Here is an 18574-nt window from a genome sequence, read left to right on the forward strand (position 1 = left end):
CTGCATATCAGCCTATCACCACAGGTAATTGGTTTCTGTGTGGTATTATGAATATGACTTCAACACTGGAATCTATAAACATTTTATAATGCTGCATATTCTAGGCTACTGTGAAGCAATCATTTCAATTATACTAGGCTATCATAAAACAATCTTATTGCTACTTCATTATCAATGCATGAATTGTTATATCTTTAAATAAATATCAATTTCTCTTTCACATTATCTTTTTATTTTTTGTATTTAATGTCAGTAATGTATAACAACTAACATTGTGGTTGTATCATAAGACAGTATTGATGTAGGTACTGATAGATGAGATATCTTGTAAACAGATGACATAAACTTAAGCATTGACAGAATACAGTACTGTAAATGTATTTTCCTTACAATTTTCTTACCAACATTTTCTTTATTGTAAGAATACAGTATATAATACATATAAAATATATGTTATTGCCTATTGTTGGTATAAGGCTTCTAGTCAACAGGAGGATATTTGTAGTTAAGTTTTTGGGGAGTCAAAAGCAGATTTTCAAGTATGTGAAGGGGTCAGTGCTCCTTAACCCTGTGTTATTCAGGGATCAACTGTACTCTAGTCTGTTAGGTGTGTACAGCATTATGTCTAATAAAGCAGTGTACATACCTTAATTAAAAAATACTTCTAAAAAAATGCTAACCGTCTGAACCTTCAGTGAGTTGGATGTCATCTTTCTGCTGGTGGAGGGTTTGAAATATTTCAAGAACTACTAAAATGTGATACAGAGGCAGAGTGAGCAAATGCTATTGGAAAAATTGGCTCCAGTAGACTTTCTTGTTGACACAAACCTTCAATATGTAAAAAATGCAAAATCTGAAAAATGCAATAAAACAAAGAGTGCCTGTATATCAGGAACTCTGTCACGTCTTACAAATTTATAGCTACCATCCTGAGCTAGCCACTGTCATCTCAGCTGGATTACCACCATAGTCTCCTAAAACATCTTCCTCATAATTTATTAACTAAGCAGCCAGAGTGATACTGTTAAAGTGAAAATAAGATTGTGTCATTCTTTGGCTCAGACTCTTTCTGGAGGCTTCCCATTTCACTCAGAGTAAAAGCTTATGTTCTTAAAGAGATCTAAAGTATCTACTTGATCTCTCTCTCATTACTCTTCTAATTCCTTTTGTTCCAGTCAGTCTTCTGCCATTGTGTTCAAATGTTCATCCCCCAGATAGCTGCCTGTACTCCCTTATCTCTTCCAGTTTGCAGTCATTCTCTTAAATGTCATTGTCTGGGTGAGGTCTCCCTGATTACTCAATTTAAAAGCATAATCCAATTTAAAATAATAGTTTAAAGTATAAGCTTTAACCTAAGTATTCCTTAGCCTCTTGTTCTTTATTTTTTCCATAGTCTTACCATCACCTACATACTATGTATATAAGTCTTTATTACCTCCTTCTTATCACTAAAACTCAGTGAAGGCCGGAAATTTGGTCTTTGTCTTATTCACTGCTGTGATATAATCTGATATATGGAATAGTACCTGAAATATAGTAGGTTGTCAATAAATATTTGCTAATTGAGTGAATGAATGAATTTGTCACAGTTAACACTGACCAATCCTTAACATGGCAGATGTTTAATATTTGCAGGAGTTACATTTTGAGACTTATACATATTACCAAATTCGTATGTACATTGAAGTATATAAATTCATTTTAATTATCTGTAAATGGAGTAACACCTATATTCTGTGCATTAAATGCCGGGGGGGGAGCTGAGTTTATTTTTATTACCTGTTCCTTGATCATCTCTGTTTTGTTCAGGTGCCTGTAGGTGATCAACCTAAAGATATTGAGCTTCAAATCAGAGAGCTCATTCTTCGGTTCATCAGTAATCCAAATTCCATTATCCTCGCTGTCACTGCTGCTAATACAGATATGGCAACATCAGAGGCACTTAAAATTTCAAGAGAGGTAGATCCAGATGGTAAGGATGGGTATTTATTTTTAATGAGATGCTTGGTTAACAGAGGGGAATCTGCCCTCAAGAGAGGAGTTTTTAATTTTTAAAAGGAGTATCTCTAGCTAATAATGCTTTTCTGTTTTACTTACAGTATCAAATAGAAATTTTGATGGAAATGGATAAATTGCGATACAGGCTAGGCAAAAATAGCTAATAAAAATTATATGTGAAAAAGTTTTAATCATGATTAAAATTAGTTTAAAAAATTATTTGTAACCAAAGGTTAGAGAAACATTACCAAAATGATGGCAGAGGTAATGTTAGGTGGGATTATAAATTAGGATTTTCCTTTATTAATACTTAAAAGCTTAATTTAATGGGTCATTTCTTTTCATTTTTGCATTTACCAGGTCGCAGAACCCTAGCTGTAATCACGAAACTTGACCTCATGGATGCAGGTACTGATGCCATGGATGTCTTGATGGGAAGGGTTATACCGGTCAAACTGGGAATAATTGGAGTAGTTAACAGGTGAGCAGTCAAGATTGCAGCGTTCTCGTTTCAAAGCAAACGTGAACTTTTTGGTTGAGTCTGAAATGTGATACTGTCCCTCTATTTTCCCCTTTTACTATAATCTTGGTATTGTTAAAGAAGTCATTGCTCTAAGGGAAGAAAAGAGATTCACTAAAACCTCCTGTAGATACTTTTAAACAGAAAATGTTTATGAAGTAAGCAGTGCCACAAAATGGAAAAAATTTAATGGCTAGGCTTAAAAAAAAATCCCTGTCTATTATGTTATGTACGATGAGGGCACTGTATTAGAAAAAAGTATTATTTAGTTTACATCCAGTCAAGAAAGAGTTTTTTAAGGTGGTAGTATTTTAGTAGATCGATGGAACCCCTAGCATTAGTGATTCTACATAATTGCCAGGATGTGACTTGAACACATTTTATCAAAGGTATCCTAATAATACCTAAAGGTAGCTGAAATTAAAAATTATGGACAGGAAACTAATTACTATTGAGTGTCTACTTATGTTTTGGACACTTCTACTGTGAGAAATTTGCAAATGGTATCTCTTTGAACCTTCCCAACATACCTGAGAGCTATTATATTAGTCTGTTTTACAATCAGGAAACTTACTAAGGATACATTTACCAAAGTCACATGGCTGGTGAAAGCAGAGCCAGATTCAAATGAAGATCTTAGTCCAAAACCTTTATAAAATAGGAAGCACTGAAACTGCCATGAGGTCTGGGTTCTACTCCCAGTTCATCCACAAACTAGGTGTAATGTGGGTTTAAATGATTCCTAACGTCTTTGGTCTCAAACCTTTTAAAATGAAAATGTTACTAATTGATGTCTTTATACTTGACTGCTTCTAATCACACGTCTTTCTCCCTCACTCCTACTGTTGTTGTGTTTTTTTTTTTAATACCCATTCTCTCTTTTCAAGGCAAGCAAGTGTCATAAAAGTGTTGTATTTGTAGATGGCTACTCTCCAATTTAGTTTCTTGTCCATGGATAAAATACACAAGTTGATTAAGACACATATATTTTGACCTGTTACTTAAGAGTACTGCTTTTGACTGTGGTTAATGGTAATAATGTGGCCTACGTTATTCAAACATTGCTTACTTAAAAGTCACACAGTTTGAATCTTGGCTGAATTACTTAATATGTGACCTTGGGTAAATTAATCTCTGGGCCTTCCTTACTGTGTTATAAAATGAGACAATACCTACTACATGGAATTGTTTTGAGAATTAAATAAACCAAATCACGTCAAGCATTACAGACAGTTCCTGGTGCCATCATCATCAATTTTAGGCTATCATTGTCATCCTCCTCACCATCCAAAGTACTTAGTACCACAGTTTACTTTATTTGAAACAGTTTTGTTAATTTTTTCAACCTTAGGAGCCAGCTAGATATTAACAATAAGAAGAATGTATCTGATTCATTCAGTGATGAATATGCTTTCCTTCAAAAGAAATACCCCTCTCTGGCTAATAGAAATGGAACAAAATATCTTGTCCAAACTTTAAACAGGTAACATTTTTTACCTTTTGGAAAATGAGATGTTTTTGGTTTGCCAATAGCTATCTGAGACCTTTGATTACATTTTTAATGCTTACATTTTTATAATGTGCTTGTCTATAAAATTTCACTTTTTGTTTCTTGTACAGTAGGTTCTTATATTTATGTTCATTGAGTTGTGCCCAGTCATGTCTGACTCATTGCAGCCCCATGGACTGTAGCCTGCAGGCTTCTCTGTCCATAGGATTTCCAGGCAAGAATATTGCAGTGGGTTGCTATTCCTGCTCCAGGGGATCTTCCTTACCCAGGGATCAAACCTGTGTCTCTTGGGTCTACCTACATTGGCAGGCATATTCTTTACCATTGCACTACCTGGGAAGTCCATATATATAATAAAGCAAACCTAAATACAATCCTCAACAATAAACTTCTGCCGGCTATTTTTAGGAAAATGTGGCTGCAGGCTAACAATAACTAAAATATGAGGAAAAATGCTTTTTATACCAGAACTACTGAAGTTTCCTTTGAAATAAAACTGAAATTCACTTTTTTCTTTTAAATACACTGGGAAACATTATGCCTAAATTCATGAAGTATACAAAATGATTTATTAACAGTGACTACAATGATTTATGAAATAATAGCTCACCATTTCATTTGTAACAGGCAACCGTTTACGAAGAAGACAAGTCACTACTTCAACTATGGCATCATGAAGTTTAGGGAACCGCAACAACTCCTATATATGATGGAAGTAAGAAACAGTGTTTGGTTTGAAGGAAAATTAATCACTGAAATACTAAACCAGATTTGGAAGCTATATTTAACTATACTATGTCAAATATCACTTTTAGATAAGGAACTAAAATTTTAACTTTTAGCCCATCTTCTATATTTCCTCCTGCCCCTTGAAACCATCACCTCATGTCTTTTACTACCTAATCAGAAACCTGTTACATTTCTCAATACCTGTGTACTGTAATTGCTACAGTGCTGAATGATCCTTTGCATTTCTTCATGAACCAGTTCCACACAACGGAGGCTGGGCTCTTCCAGACGTTTGATTTGCCGTTTGACCAGTAACTCAAATGAAACTTCAGGCACAAACAAAGCAGGACGAGGACCCTAAAAAGATAAAATCATGAGCTCTTATAGCTACATGTAATTTTGGTTCTTTCCTAAGGTTAAAGTAAATCACATTTTTGGGTATTTTTTCATGAAAAGTACTTCCTAATTTCAAGAATAAGAGCAAAATAACAAACTGTACCATTCATTAAAAAATATACATGGATTAAAAAATAATCTTTAACCACATTTCAAAATATTCTAAAAGTTAAGCATACTCACAGTTGCATTTCTAATGGCAGTCAAAATGTCAATAGTGTTAAGGCCACCGAGAGGGTCAACAGATTCTAAGGTTCGCCCAAAAGTCTCATGGAAAATATAACATATTCGAGCACCACCACATCTGAAAGGCAATGAAATATATGATTTCTAGTATTACTAAAAGGGAAAGACACTACTAGAAGTCTTTCTGTAAGCATTAAGATTATGGAAAATTACATTTAGACCATTTCCATGTATTCTCAACTGTATTATGAACCAATTACTCTAATCTTTTTAATGGGGAAAGGAGTCATTTCACAAAAGGCATTCATATATGCATGTACATGTGCACACACAGAGTAAACTGTACTGTCAGAAAACATCAGTTAACTAAGAATGACTAAACATTTTTCTCTGCTCTAGTTTTCAACTAAACCACGCACTCCTTAAGGATATTTTCCAGTGGTCATGTATAGATGTGAGAGTTGGACTATAAGGAAAGCTGAGCACAGAAGAATTGATGCTTTTGAACTGTGGTGTTGGGAGAAGACTCTTGAGAGTCCCTTGGACTGCAAGGAGATCCAATCAGTCCATCTAAAGGAGATCAGTCCTGGGTGTTCATTGGTAGGACTGATGTTGAAGCTGAAACTCCAATACTTTGGCCACCTGATGCGAAGAGCTGACTCATTTGAAAAGACCCTGATGCTGAGAAAGATTGAGGGCAGGAGGAGAAATGGACGACAGAGGATGAGATGGTTGGATGGCATCACCAACACAATGGACATGGGTTTGGGTGAACTTTTGGGAGCTGGTGATGGACAGGGAGGCCTGGCGTGCTGCGGTTCATGGGGTCGCAAAGAGTCGGACACGACTGAGCAACTGAACTAACTAACTAATTTCTATTTATTCACAATCTAGAGTAGAGATCAGTGAACTTTTTCTATGAAAGGCCAGTTAAATACTTTTAGACTTTTCAGGCCTTTGTCACAACTCGCCAATTCTGCCATTGAGCACAAAAGCAACCACAGACTGTATGTAAACAAATAAGCATAGCTATGTTCCTGTAAACTTACACACACTAAAATTTGAACTTTACATATACTCTACATAAGAAATTCTTTGAATTTTTTTTCAACCATTTAAAAATTGTAAAAATGATTCTTAGTCAATGGGCTTATATCCCTGCTTTAAACAAATTAAATCTCTAGGCCTACATACTGGATACCTTGTGTTTCCTGTCTTAATGACTAGAAATCCTGGTATTATCTTTTATTTTTTTCATTCAAGTCCAGTTGAAACTTTACAAATATGGTATATCCCCCCAAATCATTCGTTCTTCTCTATTTTTACCATCATCATTCACTACTTTCTTACAGTAGCCTAGGCAGAAGGTACCAGCCTAACATTATACTAAGTGAAATAACCCAGACAGAAAAGGACAAATATTGTATGATTCTCCTTATATGAAATATCTAGAATAGGGAAATTCACATAAACAGAAAGTAAGTCAGAGGTTACCATGGGCTAGGAGAAGAGAGGAAGACAGGTATCACTGTTTATTTGATAGAGTTTCTGTTGGGATGATGAAAAATCTTGGAAATAGATACTATTTGATGGTTGTACAATATTGTGAATATACCTAGTAGTATGTATTATACTTTAAAATAGTTAAAATTACCAGTAACTAGTCTCTCTGCCTCCAACCTTTACCTTCTCCAAATAGTTTCCATAATGACCAGAATTACCCTTCTAAAGTGGGGAACTCCTGTGACCAAAAATGTTTTCATTTTTTTATAGTAGGAAGCTCTTCAAACTCTAACATACTACACTTTCCACAGTCTTGTTCTTATTACACCTTTCCTGCCTTACTTCCTGTTACAACCCATCACTGTACCTGCCATTCTCCAAATTCACCCTGAACTATTCTTTGCTATTCCAAAGCCTAAAATACCCTTCTACTTACTGCTTACGGCCTTCCCCATATTCTATTCACAGACCAACCCAAATGCATTCCTAACTATGGAGCTCTCCCAATCCTTGAAAGAGATATAAATGGTCTCTCTTCTCAATGTTCTAATGAGGCTTGATTAGATAATTACAAAGATATAAATATTCTATGGAGTTAACTCACACAGAAGGCTACCAGGGTCACATGAAAGTACACAGAACTGTACACCCACACACATGAAGTATAACTGGTGAAATCTGAATAAACTTTGTGGATTGTACCAGTGTCCATTGTCTTGCTCTGTTATTGTACTACAGATATGCAGGATGTCAGTGCTGGGGGAGGTGGGGTGAAGGGTGAATGGGACCTCTCTGTACATTTATCTGCAACTTGCTAGAAATCTATAGTTATTTTTCAAAATTAAAAGGCTTTCTAAAGGTGACAGTTCAGAGAAATATATTCTTATATATTGCTACTAGTAAAACAATACAATTTACTACTAATATCCCAGGTGGCACTAGTGGTAAAGAACCTGCCTGCCAATGCAGGAGGATGTTAGAGACCTCCGAACATGTTGGAGGACGTCAGAGATCTAGGTTTGATCCCTGGGTCAGGACGATCTCCTAGAGGTAGGCATGGCAACCCACTCTAGTATCATTGCCTGGAGAATCCCCTGGACAGAGGAGCCTGGAGGACTACAGTCCATAGATTGCCAAAAGCAAGACACGACTGAAGCAACTAAGCACACACTACTAATATAGCAATGATAAAAGACTTTGAGGATGTAATATACCTTTTGATCTAGTAATTCTACTTCTAGAAATTTACCCTAAGAATTTACTTGGATACATGCTCAAAAGATAGTCCATCACAACATTGTATATATTTGTGTATAACTGAAAGCAAACTATCAAGAGTAGGGGACTCATTGAACAAGTCTAAAAAGTAAAATACTATGTAAATCTTAAGGCTGAAAATATAAATATGCAATTTCTACTAGTTGTTTGTGACAAGTTGATTTAAAGAAATGATTCTGTAGCATCTGATTTTTAAAGATGTGTATTATAGGCATTTATATGATTTATAAATACATAGAAAAATGTCTAGATTAATGCCAAATAATAGGGATTATTTCTGGATGATGGAAATAAAAGGAATTTTATCCTTACACTTTACTCTTTTTACTTATCTGCATTTTTTTATTTTTTCATGAACAATGTTGTTGTCCATATTAAAGAAACAAAGTTTTTTAAATTAGAAAATGTTATACTTATCAATTAGTCTTCTTTTAAAAAAAAAAGAAATTTTACCATGTTTTACATATTTTTACATATTTTATAAAGCATTTTACATACCTATCAGATATCATTCATAATTTCTGCAAAATGGTATTCCTGTTTTACAGATAAAATCATAATCAGATAATCTCAAAGTCACTGTAACAAAAGATCTTTATCTTTCTCCTTTATCTAACCTAGCAATCCAGGTAGCCAAATCCATAGAGAAATTTCTTACTTACAGCTCTGAAGTTTCAATATATTTTGCAGTTCCTTCAATAGTATTACAATATTCTGTGGCAAATTTGGTAATAAGCTGGAGTAAAGTAGCACTTTTATCATCCACAGGTTCACCATAGCTATTTAGAAGAGACTGATACTGAGCAGCTAGAACATTTATTCTCGTTTTCAACTCTGGTAAGCAATCTCTGATGTGATGCATCAGTAACCTAACAAAGGTTGGAAAGGAAGAATTTTAAAGTGAAATTGTGTATTTTGAAGATCCAAGCAGCTCAAATTTTTAAAATGCAAATAATGGGGAAACCTGTCAAACAATTTGTCTTGGCAGGAAATAATGCAATTTTAGACTAGACGTAAATATTTAGTCTGAAAAAAAAAATGACATGAAGGAAACTGTCTTGTTAAAATACCTTTAAAATTTGCCTTCGATCCAATAAATGGTAACAACTGATAGAGAATTAAATATAAATTTAAAAAATTTTTTCTCTATTACTACAATTACCTTAAAAAAGTAAGCTACACAATCTAATTATACCTACATTATTTTGGTTTCTGACTTATCTTTTACAATTGGTGCTTAACACAGTGAAAATCAATCTTGTTAAGATCCATGTCCATCCACCTTTAATTTATTTAGGGAATAAGCAAAGACACAAACACAATTTAGCAACTGAATGACAACAATAGAAGGAAATAGCTTTCACTTAAGTTGTTTATAAATCATCTAGAAAGCTCTTCGAATCCCTTGAATGATCTAATACCATTAGTGGGTATTAAGAATTCAAGGTATACAGCTTACATCCTTTTTATGAACAGGACTAGAAGACATCCTAATTAGGACAAGATTATGTGAAAATTATAAAGTTTAATTCAGTTCCTGAAATACAAAATAGAAGTGAAGTCAACTGCCATCTATTTCTATCATCAAAGTACAATGACTGTAAATACTTTCATGATTTTAAAATTCACTTGCACTTTCCTAGATTACATGATGATTTAATGCCAACTACCCCAATAAAAGGGTTTCCCAGGTGGCACGCTAGTGGTAAAGAAACCACCTGCCAATGCAGGAGATGGAAGAGACACAAGTTTGATCCCTGGATTGGGAAGATCACCTGGAGTAAGGAATGGCAACCCACTCCAATATTCCTGCCTGGAAAATTCCAGGACAGAGGAGCCCGGCAGTCTACAGTCTATAGGGGTGCAATGAGTCAGACATGCCTGAGCACACCCCAATAAAAATAAATACATTATAAGAACCTACTATACAAGAAACAAAATTGAAATTTTATAGACAAGCACATTATAAAAATGTAAGGAATTGATAATCAAAGGTCTCAGATAACTACTGGCAAACCAAAAACATCTCATTTTCCAAAAGGTAAAAAAATGTTACCTGTTTAAAGTCCGGGCAAGATACTTTGTTCCATTTCTATTAGCCAGAGATGGGTATTTCTTTTGAAGGAAAGCATATTCATCACGGATTGAATCAGTTACACTCTTCTTATTGTTAATATCTAGCTGACTCCTAAGGTTGAAAAAATAACAAAACTGTTTCAACTAAAGTAAACTGTGGTACTAAATACTTTGGCAACATCCACTGGATCATGCAAAAAGCAAGAGAGTTCCAGAAAAACATCTGCTTTATTGACTATGCCAAAGCCTTTGACTGTGTGGATCACCAAAAACTGTGGAAAATTCTGAAAGAGATGGGAATACCAGACTACCTGACCTGCCTCTTGAGAAATCTATATGCAGGTCAGGAAGCAACCATCAGAACTGGACGTGGAACAACAAACTGGTTCCAAATAAGAAAAGGAGTACATCAAGGATGTATCTTGTCACCCTGCTTATTTAACTTATATGCAGAGTACATCATGAGAAATGGGCTAGATGAAGCACAAACTGGAATCAACCTTGCCGGGGAAAATATCAATAACCTCAGATATGCAGATGACACCACCCCTATGGCAGAAAGTGAAGAATTAAAGAGCCTCTTAATGAATGTGAAAGAAGAGAGTAAAAAAGTTGGCTTAAAACTCAACATTCAGAAAACTAAGATCATGGCATCCAGTCCCATCACTTCATGGGAAATAGATGGGGAAACAGTGGAAACAGTGGCTGACTTTCTTTTTTTGAACTCTGAAATCACTGCAGATGGTGACTGCAGCCATGAAATTAAAAGACGCTTACTCCTTGGAAGTAAAGTTATGACCAGCCTGGATAGCATATTAAAAAGCAAAGACATTACTTTGCCAACAAAGGTCCATCTAGTCAAGGCTATGGTTTTTCCAGTAGTCATGTATGGATATGAGAGTTGGACTATAAAGAAAATTGAGCACCAAAGAATTGATGCTTTTGAACTGTGGTGTTGGAGAAGACTCTTGAGAGTCCCTTGGACTGCAGGGAGATCCAACCAGTCCATTCTAAAGGAGATCAGTCCTGAGTGTTCATTGGAAGGACTGATGCAGAAGCTGAAACTCCAATACTTTGGCCACCTGATGCAAAGAGCTGACTCATCTGTAAAGACCCTGATGCTGGGAAAGATTGAAGGCAGGAGAAGGGGATGACAGAGGATTGAGATGGTTGGATGGCATCACTGATTCAATGGACATGAGTCTGGGTAAACTCTGGGAGTTGGTGATGGACAGGAAGGTCTGGTGTGCTGTGGTCTGTGGGGTCGCAAAGAGTCGGAAACGACTGAGCAACTGAACTGGACTGAAGTAGTTCAGATGGTGAAGAGGATGTCAATGATAGCCTAAAATTGATGATGATGGCACCAGGAACTATCTGGATGCTTTACGTGATTTGGTTTATTTAATTCTCAAAACAATTCCATGTAGTAGGTATTGTCTCATTTTATAACACAGTAAGGAAGGCCCAGAGAGATTAATTTACCCAAGGTCACATATTAAGAAATTCAGCCAAGATTCAAACTGTGTGACTTTTAAGTAAGCAATGTTTGAATAACGTAGGCCACATTATTACCATTAACCACAGTCAAAAGCAGTACTCTTAAGTAACAGGTCAAAATATATGTGTCTTAATCAACTGTGTATTTTATCCATGGACAAGAAACTAAATTGGAGAGTAGCCATCTACAAATACAACACTTTTATGACACTTGCTTGCCTTGAAAAGAGAGAATGGGAATTTAAAAAAAAAAAATAGTAGGGGTAAGGGAGAAAAGATGTGTGATTAGAAGCAGTCAAGTATAAAGACATCAATTAGTAACATTTTCATTTTAAAAGGTTTGAGACCAAAGACGTTAGGAATCATTTAAACCCACATTACACCTAGTTTGTGGATGAACTGGGAGTAGAACCCAGACCTCATGGCAGTTTCAGTGCTTCCTATTTTATAAAGGTTTTGGACTAAGATCTTCATTTGAATCTGGCTCTGCTTTCACCAGCCATGTGACTTTGGTAAATGTATCCTTAGTAAGTTTCCTGATTGTAAAACAGACTAATATAATAGCTCTCAGGTATGTTGGGAAGGGGTCAAAGAGATACCATTTGCAAATTTCTCACAGTAGAGTGTCTAAAACATAAGTAGACACTCAGTAGTAATTAGTTTCCTGTCCATAATTTTTAATTTCAGCTACCTTTAGGTATTATTAGGATACCTTTGATAAAATGTGTTCAAGTCACATCCTGGCAATTATGTAGAATCACTAATGCTAGGGGTTCCATCGATCTACTAAAATACTACCACCTTAAAAAACTCTTGACTGGATGTAAACTAAATAATACTTTTTTTCTAATACAGTGCGCTCATCATACGTAACATAATAGACAAGGATTTTTTTTTAAGCCTAGCCATTTAATTTTTTCCATTTTGTAGTTTGACTTACTTCACATCTGCAGAGTCAGGCACGACTGAGCACAGATACATATAGCAGCACTGATCTAATGGAAAGTTGGTTTTATCTTCAGCCCTGGTAAACTGAGCCTTTTTATAGCAAGTTATTTTTTAACTTTGATATATGTCAGGATAATTTGGCTGTTTGTGCAGCTTGCTTGTTTGATGACCTAATGTCATAATATCATGGCTGCTATCCTTAAAAATAAAATCCTGGAATTGGCGTAAATATGAGATAAGCATTTCAAATTGTCCATATTGCCTCTAATTGTTGACTGTTCCTTTTTTTCCTTTCTGGTCTCTAAAGGTGCATTTGGGTCCTTGGCTCAGGGTGGTGAGCCCCAATGGACATTTACTTACATTTACGTTACAAGTACAAAACCGCCCTTGGAGTATAGGATATAAGTGCTGCTGCTTAGTTGTTTCCCTGGCGAGCATAAGCACGAATTGAGATGAGTGAGAACATGATTAGCCTGATCTTGGACTCTACCCACTGATATGAGTCATCAGAATTTCAGTGAAATAAATCATTTTCACTGGTTTTGATCTTTTAGTGCTGTTCTGATACTTGAGGTTTGTCAGGACAGTGAAATGAAGGACTTAGTTTAATCTCTCTATAATGCTAGAGTAATTAATTTCAACTTTCCTTTTTGATTATTATCCCAATTAGGATTTTGAATTACATATATTTAAACTAGGTGCTTCATAATTAGGGCTAATTAGGTTAGCTCAGGCCTTTAAATGTATACTTTATCCAAATAAAGTTAACATCTTTACCTTATATCTGATTCTATAATGTTTTATTATTGAACCTGAACTTTTGACATGGAATAGTGGATGATCTTAGGTTTTTATATAGGAAAGTTGCTTGGAAGTTACACATGCATCAAGTAGATAACTTTTTTCCCCCTAACAGTATAATTCTATCTACTTCAATATCAGAAATGCAGTCTTAGATGCTGAAATATAAATAATGTAAAAGAGAGAGAAAATTATTATTTGGTATAAGATTTATCAGTTGGAGTATAATTATCAAATATTTATTTAGGCATGTTTCCTGTATGGTCTTTCAGAATTTATCTGTTAAATAAATTTATATGCTTCCTAAATTAAAATCAGGTTGGCATAATATTATATATAACCTAATTTTTTTTTTCTAGGTCCATAACTTAGTGGCAATTGAATTGGCTTATATCAACACAAAACATCCAGACTTTGCTGATGCTTGTGGGTTAATGAACAACAATATAGAGGTAAACACAATTTGAATTTGTTTTTTGAGAGAGAAAATCTGTTTTAGATCAATTATATCAAATTTACTGAGCAAGGAATAACTATAAGACATTTATGTAACTTGGTATAGTCACATTCCAAGAATTATGCTGAGGGCATTACATTGTTTTCTTAAATTTAATCCTCAAAACCAACCTGGAGGCATTGTTCTTATTTTCTGCCTATGAAACTGTAACTCAGAGAGGATCTAGGGCTCATTGATCTGGTATTTGTATTTGAAGGACTGCCTGGTTCCATTTCAGTTAACTGTTGTTGCAGTTTATTAGACTGAAGTATGTAAAACTTGTTTTTACTTGATTCTGAAAGCTTTGAAGGAAACAATCCAAGAATTACCTAAATTATAGTGTATTTGGAAAAACAGTACTGTTTCGCCACTACTGTGGTTGCTGCATTTCATGGATCCTTTCTTTTTTCCGTTTGAGGTTAATGTTGTAGGTTGCATAAGAACTCAGAAGGAGCCAAGGCTGATGGATAGAATGATTTATCTGGATGCATTTTTTTCTCTGCCATTTTAATACAAAACAGTAAAATTTTCTGTTGTTTCGTAGTCCAGGAAGACCTGTCTCTCTTCTGTATCAAATTTTCTCTTATGCACATGGGTGGAGAGAAAATCGTAAACATGGAATTTGGGAACTGCAAGGGATCTTTTAGTTAAAAAGATGAAGAACCCAAGACCCACAGCTGATAACAGCTATTACTTTACTGCTTATTTTGCTGGACACTGTTAGAGGGGAAAAGCACCTTCTCTTTAACAGGTACAGGGAACTGTTTTTTAGCTGCATAGTTGAGGTAACTTCTATTGTCAGAAAAAATTCCAGAGAATTGCTGTGGCCCAGCTTTCATCTCTGAATGAAGAACTAAGGTCTTGCAAGCTGGGTAGCATGGCCAGAAAAAATTCCAAAACATATATAAGTAAGGCCCTTTAAAACACTTACGTGGATTATATAACAGTTATCATGTTAAAAATTGGCATGTAGACACTCTCTTTAAGATAGGAGTTAGTTAACATAGTTAAGTTCTTGTAACATGGAAACCTTCAAGGAAAATTTGTATCTGAAACAGTTTTTCTAATACTGACAAGGTCATTTATGATATGATTTCAGATCAGTATTTTTCTTACAAGTGAATGTCTCTGATTTTAATGACTATGTGTCAGAACGAACACATAGATACTCTCATTTAATCTTTAGAGCAACCTTATAAAGGTAATGTTAATAGACTAGGAAACCGGGGCTGAGAGTTAGTAACTTAACAAGCAAGTAAGCCAGCTCTCCGGGGCTGGCCAAGGTCATAACTGGCTAGTAATGGTTGGTAATAGACTAGCATGAAAATTTCTGGTCTCTTGATTCCTCTGCCTTTTGCTTTGTGTCCTTCTTCAAAATGTACATTTAAAGCTAACTTGTAATTCTGAAAATTGCTAAAAATCCATGTATTTTTATCGTTTGCTATGTTTTTTATAGTGAACAATTAGTATAATTTGTTACAAAATTTTCTTACCCCAAAACATCATTGTGAAGCTTTGTTAACTTAACACCTTTTTTGCAAATCTGAGTGTTCACGAAATGCTTTCTACTCAGGAGCGTTTTGACTACATTTAACTTAAATGTTTTTCTGCTGTATTTGATGCTGCTTGTGAGCCTGTATTAACACCTTCGTCCTTCTATATTTTCATAGTCTTGCACCTATTATGGTGCTTGACATACAATAGGTACTACTGGTTTGAATTTACAGTTTCTTTAGTTTGGTACCAGAATTACATTGATGATGTCAACAAATTAGAAGAGTGGCAGGTGATCAGTCTGTTAAATTACCCAAGTTGTAGAACAGACTGTCAGTTTCTAACACTAAGAAAGCAGAACTTTCTTATAGATATTTCTTATTGTTTTATGAGAATTGTGTGAAAGTAACAGAAATGTCAACAGGTTAGAGAGATTTTTAAAGGCTTTGCTTAACTTTTCTGTGATCTGTGTACTTCAGATTCTATATGGTATGTTGAAGGCTTATGTACACTTTTATGTGGGAATAGTTTAAATCAGTGATTCTTAACTTAGTGGGAAAGGCAGAGATGATGGTGGTCCACTGCCCCTCCCTTGAGAATTCTTGGTACAGGAAGCCACTATTACTGATATTGTATTTATCCTTCAGGTATGTTGGGGCAGAAAAAAAATTGAGAAGCATTGGGTTAAATGATTTCTTATTTGTTTTAAAATATAATTATGGCATGAGTCTCAACAGTGGGAGGATATACTGTTAGTTATTCCATACTTTTCAACTAAGCTGAACATTTTTTTTAGTAGCTTACATCTCTTATGTTCTGATAATCATGAATCTTATGCTTGCTTGTGTTTCATAGGAACAAAGGAGAAACAGGCTAGCAAGAGAATTGCCTTCAGCTGTATCACGAGACAAGGTAAAAAACGTTTTTAAAGCATATGCCCAACCAATATGCGGAGATGGACTGGTGAGCCTCAGTTCTAGGAGTAATTTTTTCTTCTCACTTTAATATTCCATTGGCATTTTTGAGTAAAGGTATGCAAGTTTCAGAACAGGCTTTGAGTAATTTAAAGATAAAATGTTTTTAATACATTGGAACAAATGCTTAAAGGTGGATTTTAAGTATCAAGGCTTTTTGAAGAATTCAGTGACTGTTAACTTTGTAAAATTAGTTGAAATGACTAATGACTTTATTATAACAAGAGGTTTTTTTGGAGAGGGAAGATGACAGTATGTGCATACCAGGTTTTAGCTGCCTGTAATAGTTGCATATATTACAGTTTTTGTGTAAAAATGTGTTACCAGAAAAGAACCTAACAGCTTGTAAAAATCAAAATGAAGCTTTTGGATTTGAACTTTTCTTAGGAATTCATCTGAACAAAGCCTTAAACAAAGGTGACAACAGTGACAACAATACAGGAAAGAAGGCAAAATAAACAATATGTCCCATTTTTGTTTTTCATGGGGAAAATTCGTATTTATAGAATGTTTCTAAATGCATTTTTGGCATCCTTGATTTTTTTTTTCCCTGAATTTTTTGCCTTTAGTCTTCTAAAGTTCCAAGTGCTTTGGCACCTGCCTCCCAGGAGCCCTCCCCTGCTGCTTCTGCTGAGGCTGATGGCAAGGTCTGTTCTGATTCTTAATCTAAGCCTGCATGCCTAATTTGGTGCAACATAATCATCTGGAAACAATACACTGAATAGCAGAATATTAATATGGGATATTATGCTAAGATCAAGTTTTAGTCTGATAGAAATTTTAAATCATTTACCAGTGTATACTTCACAACATAAATTTGTTACCATGCTTTTGCTTGCAATATAGAAGATGCACACAGAAAAGAATTTAAAGAGGAAATTATGCTGCACTTTTTGAATTTCAAGCCATTGGTATTTAAATTTTGGTTGTTAAACTGCATGTTTTAACATGTCTTTTAACAGTTAATTCAGGACAGCAGAAGAGAAACTAAAAATGTGAGTCTTGCTTCACAATGAAAATGTTGGTACCCCTGGTTTTCAGAAACACTTGTCTTCAAGACCATTGGAGAGCCTGTCTGTAACAGTGGCATCTCTCTCTCTCACTGTCTTTGTTATGTTTATGGTTTCTCTTATTCAGCTAACTTCTAAGATGGTATTAATTCTAGTTTTACCATTGTTTTAAATAATAACAGCCTTTCCCACCATTTTCTATTACCTTCAAGAATAGTGCTGAATTTAATATTTTGGTAGGAAATTAAAATTCTGGAGATGAAAAGTGTACTTTTGGACTTTTCCTCTTTAAAGGTTCTGAGATCTGTCCAGTGCTGATAGTCCTCTTAGGCTTCTTTCTTATGCTTTCTTATGCACTTGTCACCCTAAATATGTAGCTTAACATGTGCCTCAACACCTTAAGCAAATTCAGAGCATACAGGGGGACTGTGAGACTTTGAGACTGTTGCCAGTTCTTGATAAAATAATCTTTAAGTTATTCAGACCCATTCTTATTTTTATTTTTGCCATTCAGCTCCTTTCCTTATTTATTGTCCAGGTTTAAGATTCTGAATCTCAGATAAAACCTTATCATTAAATGTCTTATCTTCTGTCAGCCCACTATCCTAAGATTTTAAGAGAACCATTTAGATCACTGCTTTTTATTTTACTCATGGCTTCACCTTGAATTTGCTCACTCTCTCCTGAAGATTTCATATGTAGATCTATCACTAATGTATGGTTAACAGGCATTTAGAAATACAATTACTCATTTAAAAAGTAGTATATAAATATTCCACCTATATATTGATAAACATCTTTAATACATACTTTAGAGACAAATTTTGGGTAGTGTTTGAATCAGAACGATACAAAAAACATTTAACAATTACTATAACATTGTTAAATTTATATAAAGTAATTTTTATTTCTATAATTCTTAATGCCATTTTATCTTCATTTTAGATTTTACAATCTTAAAGAATATCTAAAAACATGTCTTAAATATTGATAAATTAGTGTTCCCTACCTTAAACAGTCATTTTTCTTTTATAAATCAAGACTAACAGATATCCTAAAAAAGAAGGTGCAAAAGCACTTGTGATTAATGACAACACTAGATTTCTTTTAGCAGATCCTTTCTCATGGGTTTGTCATATTCCACATTTTAGGCAGCTT

General features: G+C 34.7%; 1 protein-coding gene across 1 annotated transcript in view; it reads left to right on the forward strand.

The window, feature by feature from the left end:
• Nucleotides 1-18574, forward strand: part of LOC120858012 (dynamin-1-like protein) — a 63472-nt gene that overhangs the window by 42415 nt on the left and 2483 nt on the right. The window contains exons 7-14 of the mRNA XM_040233912.1: nt 1810-1972; nt 2359-2479; nt 3870-4001; nt 4656-4743; nt 13802-13894; nt 16288-16344; nt 16976-17053; nt 17369-17401. Coding sequence (XP_040089846.1) covers nt 1810-1972; nt 2359-2479; nt 3870-4001; nt 4656-4743; nt 13802-13894; nt 16288-16344; nt 16976-17053; nt 17369-17401 — 765 coding nt within the window. The remainder of the gene's footprint in view (nt 1-1809; nt 1973-2358; nt 2480-3869; nt 4002-4655; nt 4744-13801; nt 13895-16287; nt 16345-16975; nt 17054-17368; nt 17402-18574) is intronic.

This window comes from Oryx dammah, unplaced genomic scaffold, assembly GCF_014754425.2.
Source record: "Oryx dammah isolate SB20612 unplaced genomic scaffold, SCBI_Odam_1.1 HiC_scaffold_29, whole genome shotgun sequence".
NCBI lineage: Eukaryota > Metazoa > Chordata > Mammalia > Artiodactyla > Bovidae > Oryx > Oryx dammah.